Source organism: Malurus melanocephalus, unplaced genomic scaffold, assembly GCF_030028575.1.
Source record: "Malurus melanocephalus ecotype Western Australia unplaced genomic scaffold, MMel_1.1 scaffold_287, whole genome shotgun sequence".
Taxonomy (NCBI): Eukaryota; Metazoa; Chordata; class Aves; order Passeriformes; family Maluridae; genus Malurus; species Malurus melanocephalus.
Genome location: NW_026623519.1, coordinates 375,324 through 396,432, shown reverse-complemented (window position 1 = coordinate 396,432; position 21,109 = coordinate 375,324). Strand labels below are relative to the sequence as shown.

Here is a 21,109-nt window from a genome sequence, read left to right as displayed (position 1 = left end):
CCTTGGACACTGCCAGGGATGCAGGGGCAGCCACAGCTTCTCTGRGCASCCTGTGCCAGGGCCTGCCCACCCTCACAGGGAACAATTCCTTCCCAATATCCCATATATCYTTGATCTCTGTTTATGTGAAGCCATTCCCTGTGTCCTGTCCCTCCATCTCTTGCACCCCAGTCCCTCTCCAGCTCTCCTGGAGCCCCTTTAGGCACTGGAAGGGGCTCTGAGGTCTCCCCGGAGGATTCCCTTCTCCACTTCCAGCTCTCCCAGCCCTTCATACTTCTCACGCCATTGCGAACCCCTCCCCAAAATCCCCACGAGTGGGCGAGGCTCCGGGMCCCCTCCCTGGAAGCTGCGCCCCCATCGCTGGGGCGGGGCGGGCCCGGTGCTCCAAACAGCGCGGAGCCGGGTCCGCGGCGCACCCCAAGGGTCCCCGAGCCCCAGAGTTGTGGCCTGAGTCCAGCGCGACCCTCCCGGGCTGGATCGTGCCGGGAAGTGTGTCCGGGGATGGCCCCGGGGAGCGCCGCTGCCCCGCTCGATGGGGGCCGGGGCAGACTGGGCCGAGCCGGGTCGGCGTGGTCCCTCAGGGCATTGCCGGGCATTCCCGGGAAACGGGCAGTGCGCGGCTGGGGCTGCGCTGGGAGAGCCCGGGCAGGGAACACGGCCATGGGCATGGCACACAGGAAATGGGACAAGGAGCCCGGACCCGACCCCACGGGTCTCCCTCAGGCAGGCCCCACCGGGCGCTCCTGGGGAAGGCCACACCCACCGCCCCCCGGGCCCGCCCTTTCCCAGCAGTACGTACTGTGCTGTGATTGGCTGATAGCGCAATCACTCCGCCACGCATCAGCCCGGAAGTAGYTTTACCCACGGTCTCGCCCCCACGGATCCACTGGAGGCAGCCATTTTGTTTGACCCGCCATCTTATGGCTGGGCGCAGCCATTTTGTTAAACGTCACGCTGCTCTGTGATTGGCTACTAGCCATCTCGTGACATCACAAACCCATGTGACCTTACGCAGCTCGTGATTGGCTGCACGCGTCCCTTGGGCTCAGAATAAACAGGTAAATACAAAGTGTGAATATGGAATTATTTATGAAAGGGGTGTTAAATAGGTGTAAAAATAATTTTTAGATTTATAAAAGGCGTATTTAAACATATAACACATTTTTCTACATATATGTATATTCATACAGAAATATGTGACTTTACCTCTGTATATATATTTTAATATATGTAAGTGAATTTCAAAGTGTATATATTATCAGATATAAAAATATATTAAAATTAATTAATCTTTACAGCTTTATAAATTCACGTACATGTTAAAATATATAAACACATATATACAAACACACATTATATAAGAACATAAATATTACATTACAAACAAGCCTAACCTAGGGCAACAAAGATCGTTTGACAGCTTTGTGAGCAGCAGTTGGGAAGAGTAAAGGATTAAAAAAAAAAAATAACCCCCACATTTCCTTGGTGTTCCCCATTTCCTTGCTCGAGATCTCTTAACACTGGATCTTTACAATCTGCACCGTGGACAATGCAGCCCAACTATGTCTCTGCCCCCACAGAATCTTTASGTTTGGGAACAGCCTCCAAGGTAAGTCCCAGCTGCAGCCAAACCCCACCATGCTCACAAACCCACAGCCCCAGGTGCCACCTGCACCCCCTTTTCCAACACCTCCAGCGCCACGGACTTCAGCCCTGCCCTGGGCAGCCTGACCATCCTTTCCRTGGAGGATTTTCCCCTAATATTCAATGGAAACCTCCCCTGGAGCAACCTAAGTCTGCTTCCCCTTATCCCCTGGGAGCAGAGCCTGCCCACAACCTCCTGCCCCATTTGAATCCCAGCACAGTGAAGCTCTGGGAATTTTACAGTTGTGGGCAGAGACCCCGAGAGCAGCTCCCATGGRCAGCCCCAGACAACACACAAGGGCACCAAGGATCATTCAGGATTTCACTTTTATTTATTTTTTGCCTTCTGGATTACCAACACTCTCACTGAAACCTCTGGGATTCCACCTCCACCCCCATGACAGTAGCACACAATCTCCCAACTTGTTCATACATGTGAAAAGGGAAAAAAAATCCCCAGTGAGATCCCTCGGGATGGGACAAAAACTTTCAGTGTGAGAGGGTGGCAAAGAATTGGAGGGTGGCAGCTCTGGCTCTGAGGTGCCAGACCGGAAAGGAGACCTAGAAAGGGGAAAAAAAAATGGGCTAAAAAATATTTAGCGATCCTTCCTCCACCCAGAGAGCAGGGAGATAAGGAAAAAATAGTCATCTGCTTACACACAGGGTATATATTTTTACACACACTTGGACACACATCTAGATATAGTACATGTAAAAATATATGCTATACATCTGCCCACCCCCGTGGTGGCGTGGGCAGGATCCGTGTGTAGGAATTACTATACAGGTACTACTAAGTGTATATGTGCATATGTACACCCCCTCCTCCTGGACACACCGAGCCCCCGCCGCAGCAGCTCCTCTCTCAACCAGCCATCCAAGGAAAACGGGGTTGGGACAGGAAGAGGAGGGAAATCAAAGTGATGTGCCTCRTGCTCTGTGGTCCTTCAGCTTCGCTCCTGTGCCTGGAGTGGGGTCTAGCTCCCGGCATCCCCTGCGCCCCATTTATTGCATGTTTTGCTTCTGGGCTGCATTTCAACGCCACATTCTGTAGTCCTGGCGTCCTCTCCCTCCAACAAACTGAGGATGCAACCCACCCTGTSTCCATCCTCCCCCACCCCAACATCCCCATCCCATGAACACAAAGCCCAGGAAGGCTGCTGGCTGGAGAGGGCAGCAGGAATACACACCACAGGTGCTCTCTGCGGGGCAGGAGGGTCTGGACACGAGAGCCAAAGCCATGCAAAAGGTGGGAGAASGGGAGCAGAAGGAGGGAAAAATAAAGGATGAGAAGGGCAGAACAGATCTGAGGAGGAGGAAGAACACAGCATGGCAAGTGCTCAAGGCTTCATATTTTCTTGTCCTCTTCTTGTAAACAAGCTAATAATTCTCATGAGATAGAACAAGTAAAAAGACTCAAGTTCCAAATCGAGGGGCTGGAGTTCCCAGGAGTCTGTCCAGTCCATTCAGCGACACCACAGCCGGGGACAAAACGAGGGGCATTTTTTCTTTTTCCTTTTTTTTTTTTCCTAATTTTTTTTTGTTTGTATTTTTTTTTGTTTTGTTTTTTGTTAAAATCTTCTTTACTTAAAGCTGAGAGAGAAAAAAGCCAACTCAGGAGCCCTTTTCAAGGATGGCTCATTGTCTCTAGACTGAATAAATCACACTAGTTTTGAGAGAACCTTTTTTTTCTGTTTAATGACTTATAAAAGCCACGGGCTGGCCGTGGCTGGGCTCAGAGGCGGGTCTGGGCCTCGGGGACGTAGATCTCGATGCTGTCGGCGCTCTCGGTGGCCGAATTCTGCCGCACGGACGCTGCGCGCTTGGCCGCCATCAGCCGCTTCCGCGCCTCCTGCCGCTGCTTGTCCGAGTCAGAGCCTTTGTCCCGGCTCAGCTGCGATTTGGACTTGGCTGGCTTCTTTGGCACTGGAGGGGGCGGTTTCTTCTCTTCCTTTAGGGAGACAATAAGGAAAAATCCAGACCTGATATACATGTGTGCAGCGGTACTGGGATCATGTGGGGGAGAGCAGCTCTGGAGCAAGGCATCCTTCAAAATTGGCTGCCCCAGTTTCTACAGATGAGCCATTTTGCATTTTATTGAATCACAGAATGTCCTGAGCTGGAAGGGACCTGGTTTGGGTTGGAAGTTCGTCCACTTCCACTCCYTGCAATGGGGACACCTTCCACTAGACCCTGCCCGACCCAGCCTTGGAGACTTCCAGGGATGTGGGGTCCACAAGCCAGAGGTTGATGATCCACAACCAGAATAATCCAGTCCCATCCCTGTCCCTACACAGACACCCCAACAATCCCASCCGTGCATCCCTGGCAGYATTGTCCAAATGCCCCTGGAGCTCTGGCAGCCTCAGGGCTGGGAACATTCCCTGGGGAGCCTGGGCAGTGCCCAGGACCCTCGGGGAAAAGAACTTTTCCCTGAGATCCAAGCTGACCATCCCCTGGCACAGCTCCATGCAGTTTCCATGGACCARGACCCTTCTGGAGTGGCCTGGATTTCACAGACTCTCTGGCCCAGGTATAGCCCAGAGCACAGCATGGGCAGCACAAAGACACAGTTTGATGTGGAGCTCCAGCATTTTAATAAGCCGCCCGCGCCCCCCCCATCGAGCCACAGTCCTCCCTGCAAAGCCAGGACAACATTCTTCTGCATTTTCTAAAGGTTCCAGTTGTTTTTTACATTACTTAGGCACCAGGGATAGTTAAACCCATCCACACAGTGTTGGAAACACTTAAGACCCCTGTACCACTGCTCACCACTCTGTACTCTCAGCATCCAACACCTTTTCCCCTTGTACCAAACTGTTCCCACTGTGACTCAAGAGGGATRGCCCCTGTGCCTTGCAAAACTGTGAGATTACATGAGTGCAGGATGGTAAAAGCCCTTGAGAGCATCTGTTTGCAGACAAAACCAGACCTCAGATAGCCCAAATGTGTGCAAGGTATTCTGGCCACTCCCCAGTGCCCCTCACTCACCTTTCTCTCCGGTGTCTCTGCCAATTGCCAGCTATTAGCTTTGAGGTGATACAGCTCGTCAAACTTCATGCTGATGTCTTCGATGGACAGCTGGAGGAGATCCCAAAATCCAGCCAAGTCCTGGGCTGTGGGTCTGGGATTGGCGTTAGGGTTCTAGAGAGGGAAGCATCAAAAGCACCCTTTGAGAAAGAGCACACCCAGCAGAGCAGAGTGCACAGCATGTTCACCCCCTCAATGTTTGCCTGCAACCAAACCCAGCGGGAACCCACAGGAGACACCAGCCCTAAACATGGACACACAATGCCATTATTTACAGCCCAAATAATCTCTGCCAAGCTCAGGAAGCAGGTACTGACCGCACTTGTCCCACAGCAGAGTAATCCTGAACCAGACACTCTGTGCTGGCACTAACCCACAGCAGGACCCCACACTAAGTGCCAAGCATGGGACTCAGAGCCACAACACTGGATTCTTATCCAGAGATCCTGATTTCAGGGTGGGAAATAATGGAAATGGACACACGGCTCTGATGCCTGGATGTGCAGCACTCCAAAGAGCCAAACTGAGCTTTCATGAACAAAACGATTTTGCTACATTTCTCCCCAAAACAACCTGAAAGCATCAGTACTTCTCAGGCTGAGTTGAAAAATTTTACATAGCTTAAGTTTCTTCCAAGAATAGGATTTTTCCAGTTCCCAGGCAGCTTGAATCACCACCACAGGCCCTGGAAAGCATGGGATCAGATCCGAGAAGCTCACACAAAGCTCTGCTGATGCTGCTGTTTAGCTGGGGTCAGCACTTTACCCCTTCCTTCTTCTCAAGTTTCTCCTAGATTATTTTATGTGTAAGGGGAATTCACCTCTGAGGAAGTTTGCAAAATCCATATTACCATAAAACTTGAGGGGAAAACCAAAATAGAGATTTCATCAATTSCCATTAGCCCATATCACCTCCCAGCAAGGGCAAACCCCTGCATTCCCCTTTAGAGATCAATTCCCAATGCTCAGTGATGCAGGGACAGTGCCACCAGCCACACACGCAAAGGGAGCATGTGTGGTCAAGAGCAGGCTTTTCAAACATCCCCCCTATTCTGGCTGAGCCTCAGGGATTTGCCTCAAAAAGCCCTTCAGAAGTTGGAGACACCTCTGTGCTGTCCCAGCCCTCCTGCAGCCAGGCACTGTAGGCTGTGGCTGCACTGGCTTGGTTTTCAGACCTAATAATGTCCCTGTAGTGCTGTTAAAAGAGAGGCATYCTCTCAGAAACAAGGGAAAACAGGTCCAGACTTACCAAGTTTTGTTCACAGAGGCCATGGAATTGCTGGAACTTCTGTGACATTAGTAACTGTGCACTGCCCACTGCACTCAGGACTTTTCCTAAGACTGTGGGGGAGGAAGAAGRAAAAACAAGACGACCCGAGTTGAACAGACTATTAATTGTAGCAATGACCTCCAGTGTTACACTCGAGACATCAGAAAAGGAGTTTCAGAACCCCTCAAGGCACTAACTACTCCCWGGGAACAAGATGTTTTGAAACTACGTTTGTCTATAATTTCTCATTGCTCATTCTGGCAGGCCAAACACAGACCTGGCTGAAGAYATTCCAGCATCCAAGCTGGCAGAGAGCTCCTTAAACTGCCCTCAGCCCCTYGGAGAAGCCACCAGCACCCTCTGAGCGTGGTCTGTGAGCAGCTGCTTGGACATCACACCCTGCTCTCCCAGCCCTGCACGAGGGAAAGGTGACACAGGGACCGCTCTCCAGCCTCCCTGTACCAACAGGGATTAACACTGGGCCAGGCCTTTTACCACCCAGTGTTTTATCATGCTCTTATCGGGTTTTCTGAGTAGCCCCTGGGCATGGACACATTCCTGTAGTCATTAGTGGGAAMGGTCTGGGCTTTTGACTCTCAGAGGCAGGTTCAGAGCCCCACGTGCCTGCAGCTGMATCATCTGCAGGGACCATCTGAGCCCTGCCCCTGCTCTGCTGCTGCCCCGAGCCCACTCAGAGCGCTGTGCAATCATGATGGGACAAGTGTACCCCGGGCTCTCCAACCCACCAGGGCTGTGGTTACACAACCAAACACTGCTCCTGGCAGCCACAGGAGCAATGACATGCAGCTCTTGCTGTCTTGCCTTGCCACAGGTCAAGGCAGGCCAGCCCTGAGGCAGGGAGATCCCTGTCATGGCCTGCGTCCCTGGCAGCCAGGGCAGCACCTCAGGGAATCGGATTAGGGATTAGCTCCTGGAGCCCCAGCAGTGACAGTGAGCTAAAACTGAGCCTCACCTTTGTTTCACCCTTCTCAGGTACTAAAAACATCAAAACCAGGCTCCACACAAAGATCCTGCCCTCTGCAGCCCCATCACCTTCTCAGTCACTCTGTATCTACCAGGGGCATGGTTCCCACTGYAAAAAGCCCAGGTTTTGCCAAGGCATTTAAAAATAAAGGAATAAAGCCCAACTAGGCCAGAACCCAAAAAAATCAGTGGGCCTTATGTTCCCTGTTCCATGCTTTTAGTGCATCCAGAATAAGGTCAGTGAGGCTTTCCCATGTGAAGAAATCTCTTTGCTACAAAGACAAGTTCGTCAACTGAACTGATCAAAAAGCTTGGAAGTCATGTTCCTTCTGCCCCACTGCCAGCAAAGCTTTCCCTTGCCTRTGTGAGAGTAATGGGTGAGGCAGGGAGAGATCCCACAGCCTCCCTGAAAGCTTTTTCCATTTAACCTTTTTTTAACATTAAACCCATTTAAGCTTTTAGCAGTTTTGAGTGGTCAGAAACTGCACCATCCCCTGCATGTCTTTTATGCTGCATCACAGCATTAGTTTTTACTCCATTTGCTACAGGAAGTTACCTTATCCTTTCCAAGCAAAAAAGCATTCCTTGTTCCATCCTCCTCTCCATGCTCTGCCTCTGCGGGCTGTCAGCAGTCTCACAGARCCCCAGAATGGTTTGGGAGGGAAGGGACCTTAAAGCTCATCTCATTCCACAGGCAGGGACACCTTCCACTATCCCAGGCTGCTCCAGGCCCTGTTTAGCCTGGCCTCAAGACACTTGCAGGGATGTGGCAGCCACACTTGAACCAACCCAATACTCAGCTCCAACCCCTCGAGGAAGGTGCTGCCAGGGTGCTGCCCACACCCACCTTCCTCCGAGAGATTGTTCTCTTTGGTCTCCTGGTCCATCTGGCGGCACCAGCCCTCCAGGCGCTCGGTCTCGGCCTGCAGCAGCTTCAGGAACCAGAAGCCGTCCCGCCGGCAGGGCCCCGGCTGCGCCRGCTCGGACGGCGACGTGGAGGAGCTCTCGAGCCAGGGGTCAGGAGGAGGGAGAGAAGAAGGCTCCAGGGCAGGGTCATTGTTTTCTCCATAGGAGAGGTTTCTCTTAATCTGCGAAGGCTTGGCTGGTTGCCTGGTGGAGGCATCAACACCAACGGAATTGTTGTGCTGGGGGCACTCAGCGAGGCTTCTCTCAGATGATTTACAGGCGGAATTGTTGGGCTCCTGTGTGTCAGAGTCTGTGTCCTGTTTGGTGGACATGCTGCGAGAGTGGCTGTTTCTGCAGGGATCAAAAGCCACGGTTCAATAGCAGAGCTCAGCCCAGCCGGCCTCCCACACTGACAGCAAAATATATTTGGGTTATGGCCACGGCAGAGCCTCTCCCTGCCCCTCCTCAMACACAGACACACCACACACTCAGACACACAGAATTATAAGGTTGTCTGCTTACTGCAATTGGCCGTTCAGATGAGAGGGCTGACGCTTTCCTAAAATTACAGCTTGGATTTTTTAATTTTTTATTTAATTTCAAGCTCCCATTGATTTGGCTGTTAGAGAACAAGTGCTTTTTGCAGCAGGTGTGTGCTGTGGAGGAAGAGCTCTCCGTGGGCCCCATTCAACACCACTCACTGGCACAAAGCAGGGAAGAAGGTCTAAGCACAAGTGGGGGAGGCACAATTTAAAATAAAAGCAAACTGTGCAAACTTGTGTCTCACTTACCGCCACTCGTCCTCTACCTGTACCCCGATGGACTGGAATTTGGTGGCTGGTGGAGGAGGCTCCTCTTTTGCCACTGGCTGAAGGCAGTCAACCTTATTGAACAAGAAAAAATACAGACAAAAACAGACACGAGAACTTGCGGCTGGAACCCACGTTAGTAGAGCACACACATAGAGCATGGCGACACCATACAGGAAGGCCGCCTAAGGACACGCATGAGACTTTTGCTCAGCTCTGCTCCCACCTTGGCACCAGGGTTGTGTCCTGCCAGGCTGCTGCCACCACCTGTGCCAGGAGCTCTGGGCTCTGCATGGCTGGGGCTGTGTCCCTGAGCCTGTGGTGTCCCATACCGGAAAGGGCYATGGCATTCAAGGGAGGACAGTGAGCTGATCAAGACTGACAGCAAAGCCTCTCTCCCAGGGATTGACACCCTCCATGGCTCTAGATAAGAGGGTTGCAARGTTTTAGGAAAGAAATCCAGGTGGCTTGGGAAGCAGCTCAGAAAAGGAAGAGGAGAGGAAGGCAGYTGGCCTCTCCAGTGCATTCTCTCCCCTCACTGTCCTTTCAGGTGTTTGGCCACACCAGCCCTGCAGGGAGGCCTTCGCTGYCACCTGTATTGAAGTGGCTTTGCTGTAAAGCTGATGGGGAATTCCACCAGCATACACAGAGCAGCCCAAAGCTCAGATCCTGCACTTGGAGCTGCCCAAGTTCCCCTCTGCAGGTAACCAGCACCTGGGACAGAACCAGAGCTCACAGCCACCTCTAACTGAAAAAAACTGTCCCAGAATGGGGCACAGCCCCAGAAAAGGGCACAGCCCCGGAGCTGGGCACAGACCCAAAGGAGAGCACAGCCCCAGAGCTGGGCCCAGTCCCAGAGCTGGGCATAGTCTCAGAGGAGGGAACAAGCCCCAGAAAAGGGCACAGCCCCAGAGCTGGGCACAGCCCCGGAGTGGGGCACAGCACCGGAGGAGGTAGTTTTGCTGACTAAAGCATGGTTTTACACTACTCACTGGGTTCTCATTTGACTATGTAATCAACAGCTCATTTCCATGGATTCCCACAGAGTTGAATGCTTCCAGCAAGGGAAGCACCAGCCTGCTGGGAATGCTGGACAGGCAGCAAGGAATTGCTCCCTCCTGCCTGCAGACCTGGGACCATTTGGCACTACAGCAGCCCATCCCACATGGATGTCAAGCAGAAAGGCCCACCTCTCAGGAGAGAACTGTCCCTAGAACCATGGTAGACAAGGAGCAGACTGATGGGAAGCAATACAGAGCACAGAGCACAGGCAGACCAGCAGTAAAAGGCCTCTTCAGAGGGACTCACCCAGTTAGCATGGTCCCTCTGGTCTAGGAAACATTTTGCATTTGTACTATAAGAACTTATTCCTTCCTGGTCTGTTAAGGGAAGGTGCTGCTCTCACCCTGGGAACACAGTTATTCTGACAAGGCAGGGAGTCTCTCTTGCTATTCTAAGTAGTGCTCAGATGCACACCTGGTCACAGAAAAGGCACACGCTAAATGGATGGGATAAGGACATTCCTTGAGACAAAAGAAAACAAACTATTCCATACTTGTATTCCTATAGACGACAGCTTTCTTTTGGGGATATTCTCCACTTTAGGCTCTTCGTTTGTCAGAGTCCCTTTGTCACTTTTCAAAGTTGCATTTTTCTGAGGTAACTCTGGAGTGTCTCTGGCCGGAGTCACGACGCTGCCCCTGGTCACACTGGGTGTCCTGGTGCTGTCCAAGCTGTCTGAGGAATTGCTGAGCCCCGACTGGCTGGTGACCTCGCTCTTGTGGTCCTGGCTGTCCAGGTAGGTGTCCTGCGCTGACTCAGTGCTGCTCTGCACAGTGACAGAGATGAACGGCTTGGACGTGGTTCGAGGTGGGACAGGAGGTGGAGTCTTTTTATATGCCACTAGGCATGATGAACCTGCAGGGATGGAGGGGGGAGAAGGGAGAACGCAGGAGACAGGTTGGAGGGAAAGAGATACAGTGAGAGAAAAAGCAGGTCAGTCACAACATCCAAGAGGAGCCTCCAAGCAGCAGCTGGAGGCAGAGGTGCAGAACCAGCCCCCAGGCAGCAGCTCACACCGGGAACCCACACCAAAGCATAGGGGAAGCGAAGGCAGAGCCAGAGCTAGCTTGCAGAAGAAGTCAAAAGGAATACCATAATGCGTGGAAATCTGGAAACAGAGAAGAGAGATAGAAAAGCCTCCCAAGAATGCTACAGGGTTTGGCAGGTGTAAGCCTCCGTATCGGGGAAATAGTCTTTAGCTAAACCCTATGTTTTAGTGTCCTAGTACAGCCAAGTGTCTCAGCTCTTTGTCCCATCAGTTGACAATTTTCAGTGTCTGGATCAGGGTGATGGTTTTTCCTAAAAAAATGGAAAGAAGCCATAAAATTTGTTAGATGTTGATGGCAGGAACACATGTTTGAAGCCCCTGACAAGCTCAGCTACTCCATGGCAGGGGAAAAGACATTGTCTGGAAGCAACAGGCGAGGCTGCTGCTCCATGGCCCCAGATCCAAGTGGCAGCAAGGCTGGAGATGCATGCCCAGCAGACACAGAGCACACATACCCCACRTGTATGGACAGATGGGTGGCTGGCCACACCAACCAGGACAGCAGCCCCACCCCGCTCCTGTCTTTGGCTGGGCAGGATGGAAGTCCACCAGTGCAAATACACATAAAATCCACGTGGATCCTGCAGCAGCTGTGTTTAGGCCCCCAGTCTGCCCATGATATACAATCCTGAGGCCACAGTCYCACGAAGCTGCTGCCCAGCCAGGACAGGCTGCCCTGAGCAGGGCACGACCACACACATTGACCAGCCACCTTCCTACACACAACTGACCCCCTTTATCCCTGCCATTCCTATACCCTTGGTCCTCCCCAAGTCACCAGACTCCCCTTCCCATCCCACCTTTGGTTACTCCCATTAAGTCCTGTGCAACTGCTTTCCCCCTGCACTCCACAAYGGGGAAGGAATGTTTCAGGTGACCAGGCAGGTGACTGTGCCCACACTGGAGACTGAGCACACTTGGGGGCATCCAGGAAGGGGATCTCAGCTGCCTCACCATTTCCAATGGGGCCAGAGCCAGTCCTGAGCATCCCACACTCCCTGTGGGGCAATCACAGCGCTGCCCCATGAGACTGACTGACAGCATGCCAACATGCCTGCAATTACACATCCCACTGATTACCATACTAACAGCTAAAGCTTCACTTCAAAGGAAGAACTAAAACAGATTGCAGAGATCTATGCTTGCAGCAGCTTTTCTGTTCCCAGAGATGCTGAGCAGCACCCTTAAGGTGCTGCCTGCACAGCAGAAGCAAGAGGCCTGTGCAGGGCTGATAGCCCGGATGCCTCCAGCCTGGACCTGAACAGGAGCTCAGAAAGCACAAATGGATCCCAGTTCCCTCAGGCCACAGCACCAAGTCCAGCACAATCCGAGCAGTGTTCTGATGGCAGCAGAGCAAGATCCACCCTACCACCCATCCTCCTCTGACTCACACAGGTGAGGGTGCCCACAGCCCCCCTGCCACGATGGCCTCACCAAGCACCATCTCCAGCAGTCATTCCTAGGCCCTGATTCTCCCATCCCATCCCATCCCATCCCATCCCATCCCATCCCATCCCATCCCATCCCATCCCATCCCATCCCATCCCATTCCAGTGGGGCACTGTAGGAGCAGCCTGACCAGAGCCATGGCAGAGACATCCCTGGATCAGCTGTTCCTACACCCCAACACAATAGGCTTCTCATGTTACTGCACCAGGGCTACATCAGCCACTGGCCAAAGCAAGTTAGAGCCACACAAGCTGGCAGTGGTGTCCCTTCAGTTAAACACCTCCACATGGCTCCTGTCCTCCCCCAGGAACAGTGCCCAGGGCGCCCTGCCACCCACAGCTCCTGTCACATCCTGCTTGCAGCCAGACCGGCCACAGCACTTGGTGGCTTGGCTGCCATGGCCACCATAAGCTCAGCCCAGCTCCCCCAGTTGCTGTGGACACCAGCAGGGCTGGGACTGGGAAAAGGAAATCGATGGCTCTTTGACATTGAACAGCCTGTCCAGGCAAAACAAGGGGAGGGCAAAGCAGCACAGAGTTTCTGGGGGAGATCAGTGGTGTTCAGGGTCAATAAGCCAGGCCCAAAGTCATTCTCCCCTACCAACAGACAGCATGACCTGTCCAGCCTGCTGTTAAAAGGGCAAACCACAGTGACCCCTTGCCTTGCTCCTGGGATCCCTTGGTACCACCCAGCTCAGCTGAAGGGCAGCACAGGCTTTGCTGGAAGGGAAACATCCAGGACCAACAAAACACAGCCCTGCTCATGTCCCTGTGCTCAAAGGGTTCACTCTGTGAGCTACAAAAGTAAGACAAAGGCTCTAGAAAACCTTGCAAATGACAAACACAAAAGGATCAGAAGCTTTGAAGAAYTGGGGATGCACTAATTAGTGTAATTGCTAATTACCCTCATTGAAGCCCTCCTCAACTTTAAGCCAGGACTTGGGACTGCCCAACRAAGTCAGAAACCACACCTTCCCTAGGAGGGGTTTCAAAAGCCAAAGTCAGAGCAAGCCCACACAGAACAGTCTGTCCTTGGCACTCAACTCAACTCTAATCTAAGGTTCATGCTTCCTGCATCTGTGGGAAGAGACAAATCCTGGGGAAGACAAGAACATCCTAATGTTTCCATAGGAGCTGCAGGCAGCATACCCTCCCAGCTTTGAGGCCAATTCCACCAGTCAGGAGCACTCAGTTGCTGATTTATCCCTCCAAAGTGCTACAGCTTAGCAGGACCTGCATCTGCTATGGGCTTGCTGAGGTCACAGCCTACTTTATTTTGAATTGTGCTGCAGTGGGAAACTACAATTCCTGTGGGCACTGGAGCAGGAGCTTAGAGCAGGACAATCAGCTGTTTGCTTGGGAACTTCATCCCTGTTCCAAAAAGGTGCAGAACAACAAGAGAACATGAAAACTGTGCTTAAGCTTCCAGCTTTGCAGCACTAGGCTCCTCCTGCTCACAGGATCTTCTAAGGCTTACTTCAGCCAGCAGCTGGAATTCACAGTGTGCCACAGGTGGTTGATTTTGGGGAGGAGGATGTTTGTTTATAGTCTTCCTTCTGTAATCATTCATAGAGAGCAGCAAGTTTCCAAATTAGCACCTGTCCTGGTTTTACTCAGTCTGGTTTTTGGTGGTGGAGAGATGGGACCAAGAAACCACAAAGATGGCTCCTGTGAGAAAGTTCTAGAAGCTTTCTCCTTCTTCTCTAGCAAAAGGAGCCCTACCCCCTGTGTTTTAGAGCCAATCCATTGTGGCTCTGAGGTTGATGGACAGGCTGCTGGTCAGGCCTGGGCCAATTGCACATGCTAGTTACACCTCTGTGATAACGTATGATCTTGTACTTGAGAAGAATTCAAAACAAGATAGAGTGTGGAYGCCATTAGTCTTAGGTTGTTAGTATCATCTCCTGCACTGGGGGAGGACAGAGGAGGAGGGTGAGGAGATGTGAGAAAAAATGGAGACACAAGGTCAGAGAGAGTCAAAGAAGAAGAMAAGTGCTGTTGCTGTGGTGCTCGAACATGAAGAAAACAAGCTGTTCTYGAAAGGACTATTTCWTCAATGGGAGACCTGTGTAGAAAAGAGAGGCCCTGCATYCGACATAAAAAAACCTGGCCTYGGAGGACTGGACTGATCATAAGCCAAAAAAGGGGGCAGAARTGGCCRCCCTAAGTCTRAAGTGAGTAGATGCTTAGAAGAAACTGYGTTCTGCCAGGAGATTTGACAGAGTGACCTTGCTCCCAGAATGAAGCAGCCAGYCTTGGAGGACTGTTTCCCTTTCTCCCACGAGGTAAAGAAAAACAATCCCATGCCACCASCAGTTATACACTGACTGTTCTTGGGCAAAGARCCTCCACAGCTTGGAGCTGTAAGGACTCTTCTATGATGCTGRACAACAACTGTAATAAGTAGTCTGATCTATGTTAAAACTTTTATCCCTGCCCCCTTGCACACAGGAAGGCATGGAGGGGTGGGGAGGGACGACTTGGGAGAGACGGGTTCGCAGAGAGAATAACAGGTGTCTTAAAATGTCCATTTTTACTTCTTCTCCTTGTAAATTTTTCCCTATCTTTGTTCCCCTCCCTGGTGCAGTAGTATTCTTAGTAGTCCTTAGTAATGAATCTATTTACAACTTAAGTTTTTTTGATCCTGTCTGACCATTTCTGGAGCRTATATGTATCTTTCTCTCAATTATGCTATCTTATCTAAAAGCCATAAATTTTAGTGTTAATGATGCTTTTCCTCTCCCCTCTGCCTTTTTGGGGTGGGGGGARGAGGAATGTCATGGGTGCTTTGGCTTTCTGCCAGGGGCTAAGCCACAACATTTTTGGTGCATRGGAAAACGGGTTTAAACCCACAACAGCACCTTGCATCTGCTCTCAGGGGCTTGGGCAATCCCATGGATGCAGCCCTGGACAGAGGAGCTGTTTGCAGAGCCTTACACGGGAGAATTCTCTGGACCCTCAAAATCCAGCTGGGCATGGTGGGATCCTCTTCCTCTCCTTCCAGAGGTGTTTGCTTCTTGGAAGACTAAAAGTAGAGTCATAGGAGAATATTAAACCTAGCCCCTGTTGCCACCCTACCAGGCTGGCTCCTGCTCAGTACTTGGTGGCACCATAGGATCACAGCTAAAGTATTTGGGGGGGCATTTAAGCACCGCAATTGCCCTCAAGTATGTCTGGCCTGAGGTGCCAGTGTTCTGCTACTGCTGATTCAATACAGCCTGGTGACATTTCCAGTCATTCCAGGAACTTCAAGGACCTACTCAAACCATCCTTACTTTTGTTAAATCACCTCAACAGCCCCCAGCCATGGCCAGCTGTGGAGGYAAGTGCCCCCACCCTCAAATATCAGCAGGGCTGGCTTCTATCCCGTCCTGGCCCCTGCATCTCCCTTCCCCCATGGGACTGGCCAGAGGAACGACCTAATTTCCTCACACATAAAGCAGAATGTTCTGAAATAATCTTCTCTGTAAGACAAGCTCATTTGCCTTTTAAATAAAACAACCATAGAATCATCTTGCAGCAAATGTCATCAGCGGCATTATCCCCTGGGAGATTCCAGCTGCAGGGCTTTGGGCTGGCCTGTGCCACAGGGTCTCCCAGCTGCAAGGAGCTGCTTTGGGAGGCAGCTTCCAACAGCAAAGGGAACTGGAACAGCTGCATTCCAGGCGACCTGACCTCTGATTTTCATCAGCTTGAGGAACACTTCAAGGTTGGAGCTGTAATGAACTGCAGRATGTTTTATTTGTAGAGAGTCCAAGTGAAAATGAGTGCTGGTGACAATTCCTACCAAAGGCAATATGGACACTTACTGATTTCAAGGTTCACAACAATCACTTCAGACCTGATTCTTCCCCTAAACCAAAATATTTTTACAGCCATGGCCACAGCACACAGGCCTCCTTGACCCTGTATGTGGCTTGTAGAGAATCTATTTTGAGTATTCTGCACACTGAAGGTCAACATACCTGCAGCAGTTAGAGGAACTGCTGAGAAACCTACCCAAATTTTGTGAGTCAACAGGAAAATTAGAGAAGTCAGAAATCACAGAGGCTTGGGTTAAAGGGACCTTAAAGCTCCTCTTTTCCCACCCCCTGCCATGGGTASGGACACCTTCCACTGTCCCAGGATGCTCCAAGCCCCAATTTCTAACCTGGCCTTGGACACTGCCAGGGATCCAGGGSCAGCCRCACCTTCTCTGGGCACCCTGTGCCAGGGCCTCAGCACCCTCAGAGGGATAACTTTCTTCCTAATATCTAATCTAAATCTCTCCTCTTTAAAACAATTTCTGCTTGTCCTATCACTATCTGCCCATGTGAAAAGTCATGTGGTTCCCATATATTTCCAAATGCCTGTGAAGATGACACCTCTTGTTCTGACAAAATGACTGTCTTTAAAGTGCTGGAGAGAACCGAAAAGAAGCTTTACAGTAGTTAAACAAAACATCTCCTGGAAAGCAAARTCAAGTGACTGCATTTACTCAGAGAGGCAGTTCATGGAAATGCTATAAATACCTCCTCAGTGCTTTCCCTTTGTAAATCTCACTAGCAGTGATCTTTGAAAAAATAAAAATCTCACCTTGATACTACACAGAGGTGAGACACTTGATGGTGGCCACGAGTGGGCTGTGGGAGCCAGGGAAGAGCTGCAGGCTCTCCTGCCAGTCCTCACTGCAGGGTGATCCCAAAAGCAGCAGCATTGCCACAGCACAGTCTCAAAGCATGGAACCCTGCAGAATGAGCTGCCCAGCTCACTGAGTGAGAGYCCTTTAACTCTCAGTTAATCCAGAGGAACACCATTAACACCTCACCAGCTGTTTGTGCTTGTCACAGAGCCCATACACTGCTTATGAGTCACGAGTCAGGGCACAACCCAGGAGCTCTTCCCAGGCAGCAGCACCAGGAAGAGCCCTCTCACCTGGCACTGCAGCCCTGCACAAACCTGGCCCACACACCCAAATCACCTCCAGTACTCCTGAAGGAGGTCAGTGGAAAACATTCCCCTTGTTATTGCCCTCAGGTAGAGCAGCAGTGCTTGGGCATGGCTGGAGTGGCAGCTGGGACAAGGGGACCGCTGCAGGCCTGTCACTTCTCCCTCAGGGCCATGGGACACCCTCTCACTTCTCCCTCAGGGCCATGGGACACCCTCGTCCCAGCCTGGGGCTGCAGGCAGGGGCAGGAACACCCCAGCAGGGTCAGGGAGCACAGCAAAGGGCAGGTGGACTGCAGGCAGGGACCAAGGAGAGGCGAGGGGCAGCACACTGGGGTCACACCCTGACACTGCAAGGCACGAGTGTCACTCCCACCACTGCAGCTGCTCCCACCAGCAGCTATGGAAGATGAGCAGCCCTCACTCAGAACTGCACCCCAGTTTCTGGCCCAAAGAGCCCTGGGAAGTGGCTRTTTCCCCTTGAACAGCACTTATGAGATAAGCAGAGAGAGGGGAGATGCCCCTGCTGGCTCCCACTGCTCCCACACAGCCTCCTGAGAGCAGGCCCTCTCCAGCCCCACACGGGCATGACCCTGYGCCAGCTCCCCCTGGCACAGCCCATACCCCAAGTGCAGACTGCATTTCAGCAACTTTGTTACACAAAGAAAGAGCTCCTCAGCTTTGAGCAAACACCTTCTCAAAGCCCTTCTGAACAGCCAGAGGCTSTCATAGCATCGAACACACCTTTGCTGGCCTGCTGGGAAACCCTTCCAAGTGCTGGTGCAGGGAACACACAGCTGTTTGAGATTTGTTACTCCTTGTCCCTGCTTAGGTCCAGCATATCGTGGCCACAGCACTGCTGCACATCCCAAAGGCTCTGCTGGCAGGACAGTACTGTAATCACCCATGTATCCATCTGGTACTTGGTGTCAGAAGAAAGGGACTGCCCTGCACTTACCTGACCAAAGCCAAGTATAGCAAGTACCTGCAGATCACTGAAATTAAAGAACTGGACATATCTGCAGAAAAAGGATCTCCAACACAATGGAGCAACTCTCAGATGTTGYAGTCAGATGCAAATACAGAAGCAAAGGGCTCTCTGTCTGAACATCAGCTGTGTGTTTGTAGACTAACAGTAGAGCTCTCATGCAGAAATACACCACAAAAYGCTCTGCACAACCATTTGTGCTCTCTGGCCACCCGTGACTAAGATGCCCTTAGGGAGAGCTGCAGCCCTGGTCACTTCAAGGCACTACACAGGGTGGGTGACCAGGGATGCCTGGGGCAGGCACAGGGGCACTCAGGGCTGCACGAGCCCCAGCAGCCAGTTCTGATCACAGACCCACTCCCTGTGGTTTGGAGGGGGCRCAGGAACATTTAATCAGAGAAAGAACGGCTGAGGGCTGTGAATTCTGTACATGAGGGACTTTGGATTTTACAGTGTACCAGAAATTTAAGCGTCATGGACAYGGCTCCAATTTGGAACTCTTGAGCAGAGAAATGATGATAAGCATTAATACACTGAGAGCTAATACAGTGGGAAGTCAAGGCAAGTTTTTTGTTTTTAAAAAAAGCCACTTGTAGGAGGTCATATATTTAGGAGGCATGAAGCAGCAGAAGACAWCCCCCAAGAATGCTGGGGGTTAAAAACAGGGAACCTCAGATTACTAGCTCCTGACAGATCTGGCCATCCCTCCTTTCAGCACAGCCTGCTGCAGAGTCAGCAGGGACACAGCAGACGCTGCAATGCCAGCCACAGGCACTCCCAAAGCCAGCTGCAGCAGCTGASACTGGGGCTGCTGTGTGTGCTAGAGGAGACACTGGGACTTCTCCCCACCCTCCCCAAAGCGATTGTCAGGGGTTTTAAAGTGAATTGAAGCCATGATGAGCAGCTCCACCCTGCTCCAGCTCACATCCAGCAAGTGTCTGTCTGTCCTGGGGACTCAGACAGGTCTCCAACCCAGCCAGCACAGGTCAGAGGCAGAAAGGGCTATTCCCTGCCTCTCCCTGCCCCAGGGRTTAATTAATTTACAGCCACCCAAACACAACCATTCTGCCTTAAGAAGTCACTGACTGGGAAAAGCCATGAGCAGTCCCAGGAGGAGCAGAATGGCCTCTCTGATGGGTGGGGGTGTCTAATCCCCCGGGATGGAGTCCCTTGCCAGCTCACTGCCCACTTAGGGCTGGCACACAGCTTTTCCCACACATGGCTGAAGGGGCAGGATGGTMCCTCCGTTCAGAGCTCTTGTGCCCTGTGCTGGGACTCAGGATGTGCCTATCCCCTCAAAAACCCTCACTCACTAGGGAGGGCTGATGTTTTGGGAGCTTAATGCACCACAGAGGTGATGTAGCCGAGTTAAAAAGAGCCCAAGCCTGCAGAGCCCTGGGATYTCTAATCAAGGGTCACACTCCTGGTGTCCACCCAGCCCAGGCCTGCACCAGGAATGCAGCAGCAGAGTCCCCAGCAGCACCCGGACTGCCCTGTGAGGTGGGCATGACAGAGGCACCAGGGATTGTTCYGGGTGCCAGACCCTGCCTGGCCCCTCCAGCACAGCCAGCGCTGCCAGGAGCAGCGGAGAGCCCAGCCAGGCAGGCCTGGAACTCCATCTCCATGGCCATGCACAGCCCTTCCCCAGCCAGACCCCTGGACGCGGGCATCCTGCAGCACCGGATGGTGAGCAGAGGCCATGGGAGAAGGGCCAGTGGAATTCCAATCCCATGGCAGGTTTTATAAGAGTGCAGAGCTTTGGGTAACAGGAACCCAGCTGGGCTTTAAGGCAACACCATTTCTCCCTGCTGGCCCTTGTGCAGGGGATGAAGAAATGGGGTCTCACAGTACCAAGGAGCTACCAGGCCATGAGACCCAGGACTTGCTGCAGCACACAGCAGCCTGTTTGCTACAGAAACCCCCTCCTCATTTGGGGATCCCCTCACTCACAGCTCCCGGGGGGCTCTGAGCCCAGCCCGAGGGGCAGGAAGCAGGTCCCTGGCTGCAGCGAAGTGGTGATGCCAGGCTGGAGGGGCTGAAACCTTTCTGTGCACATGGGAACAGGGAACACGGGGAACCCATACTGCTGTTTTTCCTGCCTCTGGTGAAGGCARGGAAGCCCTGCAGATACCCTGCCTACACATCTGGGCCACACAGCAGCCCGTGTTCTCCAGAGGGCCATCAGGAAGGGGCTCAGCACCRAGCCATCCATGCCACAGAGGATTTCCAGAGGCCAGGCACTTCCATAAGACTCTGGCACTGGAACACATCACACAGCCTTTCCTGCAGCCAGCGCCAGGTAACAGAAAGTGAGACTGGGCAGACTGGAGCACACAGCACCCAACAGAGCCTGCCCAGCACCCCACCACTCCCAGGGTTCCAGGAGATACCAGGACCCCTTGAGAACWACATGGACCACAGCTCAGTGACCACGTATCAGCCAAAAGCTCCCCAGACAAGGAGATAAGCTGTGCTCAAAGGGCCTGCCACAACCCTTTCTACTTACGCACCGAAGCATCATCCACTTCATCCTCCGGATACAGGGACCTGCACCTGCAGCACCTCACCCACGTGTGGCAAATAAACCCTAGCAGCAGCCCAAGGAAGTGCCCACTGGACTTGATCACRCACACAGGTTGTCAGTGCAGCAGCACAACCTCATAGTGCCAGGGCAGCTCTGACACTGTCAGCCAGCAGATCAGAGACAACAGGAGAACCGGAGGACAGGAGAGGGAAAATATTACTGAAGATACCGAGATAYGTGCATTCCAGGGAGTATATCTTAAGAACACACACTTATTGAAGACAGGCCCCATCCCTCCTTGCTTTCAAATACTGTAGCAGTCCCAATGCCAATTGCACTGCTCTGGGACCACAGGGTCTGTTCTGCCAACTGCACCCTGCAGCTTTGTGTTCCGGGCTGGTCTGGGCTCTGCAGCCATGAGGGTCTCTGTGAGATAGGCATGGGACATGCCTCCCCTCCCCTCCCCTCCCC

The 21,109-nt window shown here is 52.2% G+C and overlaps 1 protein-coding gene and 1 long non-coding RNA gene across 4 annotated transcripts in view; both read right to left on the bottom strand.

The window, feature by feature from the left end:
* Window positions 1-1,954: 1,954 nt before the first annotated feature.
* Window positions 1,955-21,109, bottom strand: part of DLGAP4 (DLG associated protein 4) — a 70,852-nt gene continuing 51,697 nt past the window's right edge. For all 3 annotated transcript variants that reach the window (XM_057376668.1, XM_057376669.1, XM_057376670.1), the window contains 6 exons: window positions 10,198-10,559; window positions 8,625-8,716; window positions 7,775-8,184; window positions 5,923-6,014; window positions 4,636-4,788; window positions 1,955-3,595 (listed from right to left, as the gene is read on the bottom strand). In XM_057376668.1, the coding sequence (XP_057232651.1) occupies window positions 3,380-3,595; window positions 4,636-4,788; window positions 5,923-6,014; window positions 7,775-8,184; window positions 8,625-8,716; window positions 10,198-10,559 (1,325 nt within the window). In that variant the 3' untranslated portion in view covers window positions 1,955-3,379. The remainder of the gene's footprint in view (window positions 3,596-4,635; window positions 4,789-5,922; window positions 6,015-7,774; window positions 8,185-8,624; window positions 8,717-10,197; window positions 10,560-21,109) is intronic.
* LOC130579690 (uncharacterized) overlaps window positions 10,566-21,109 on the bottom strand; it is a 31,940-nt gene continuing 21,396 nt past the window's right edge. Inside the window, exon 3 of the long non-coding RNA XR_008966042.1 lies at window positions 10,566-11,003. This is a non-coding gene — a long non-coding RNA (uncharacterized LOC130579690). The remainder of the gene's footprint in view (window positions 11,004-21,109) is intronic.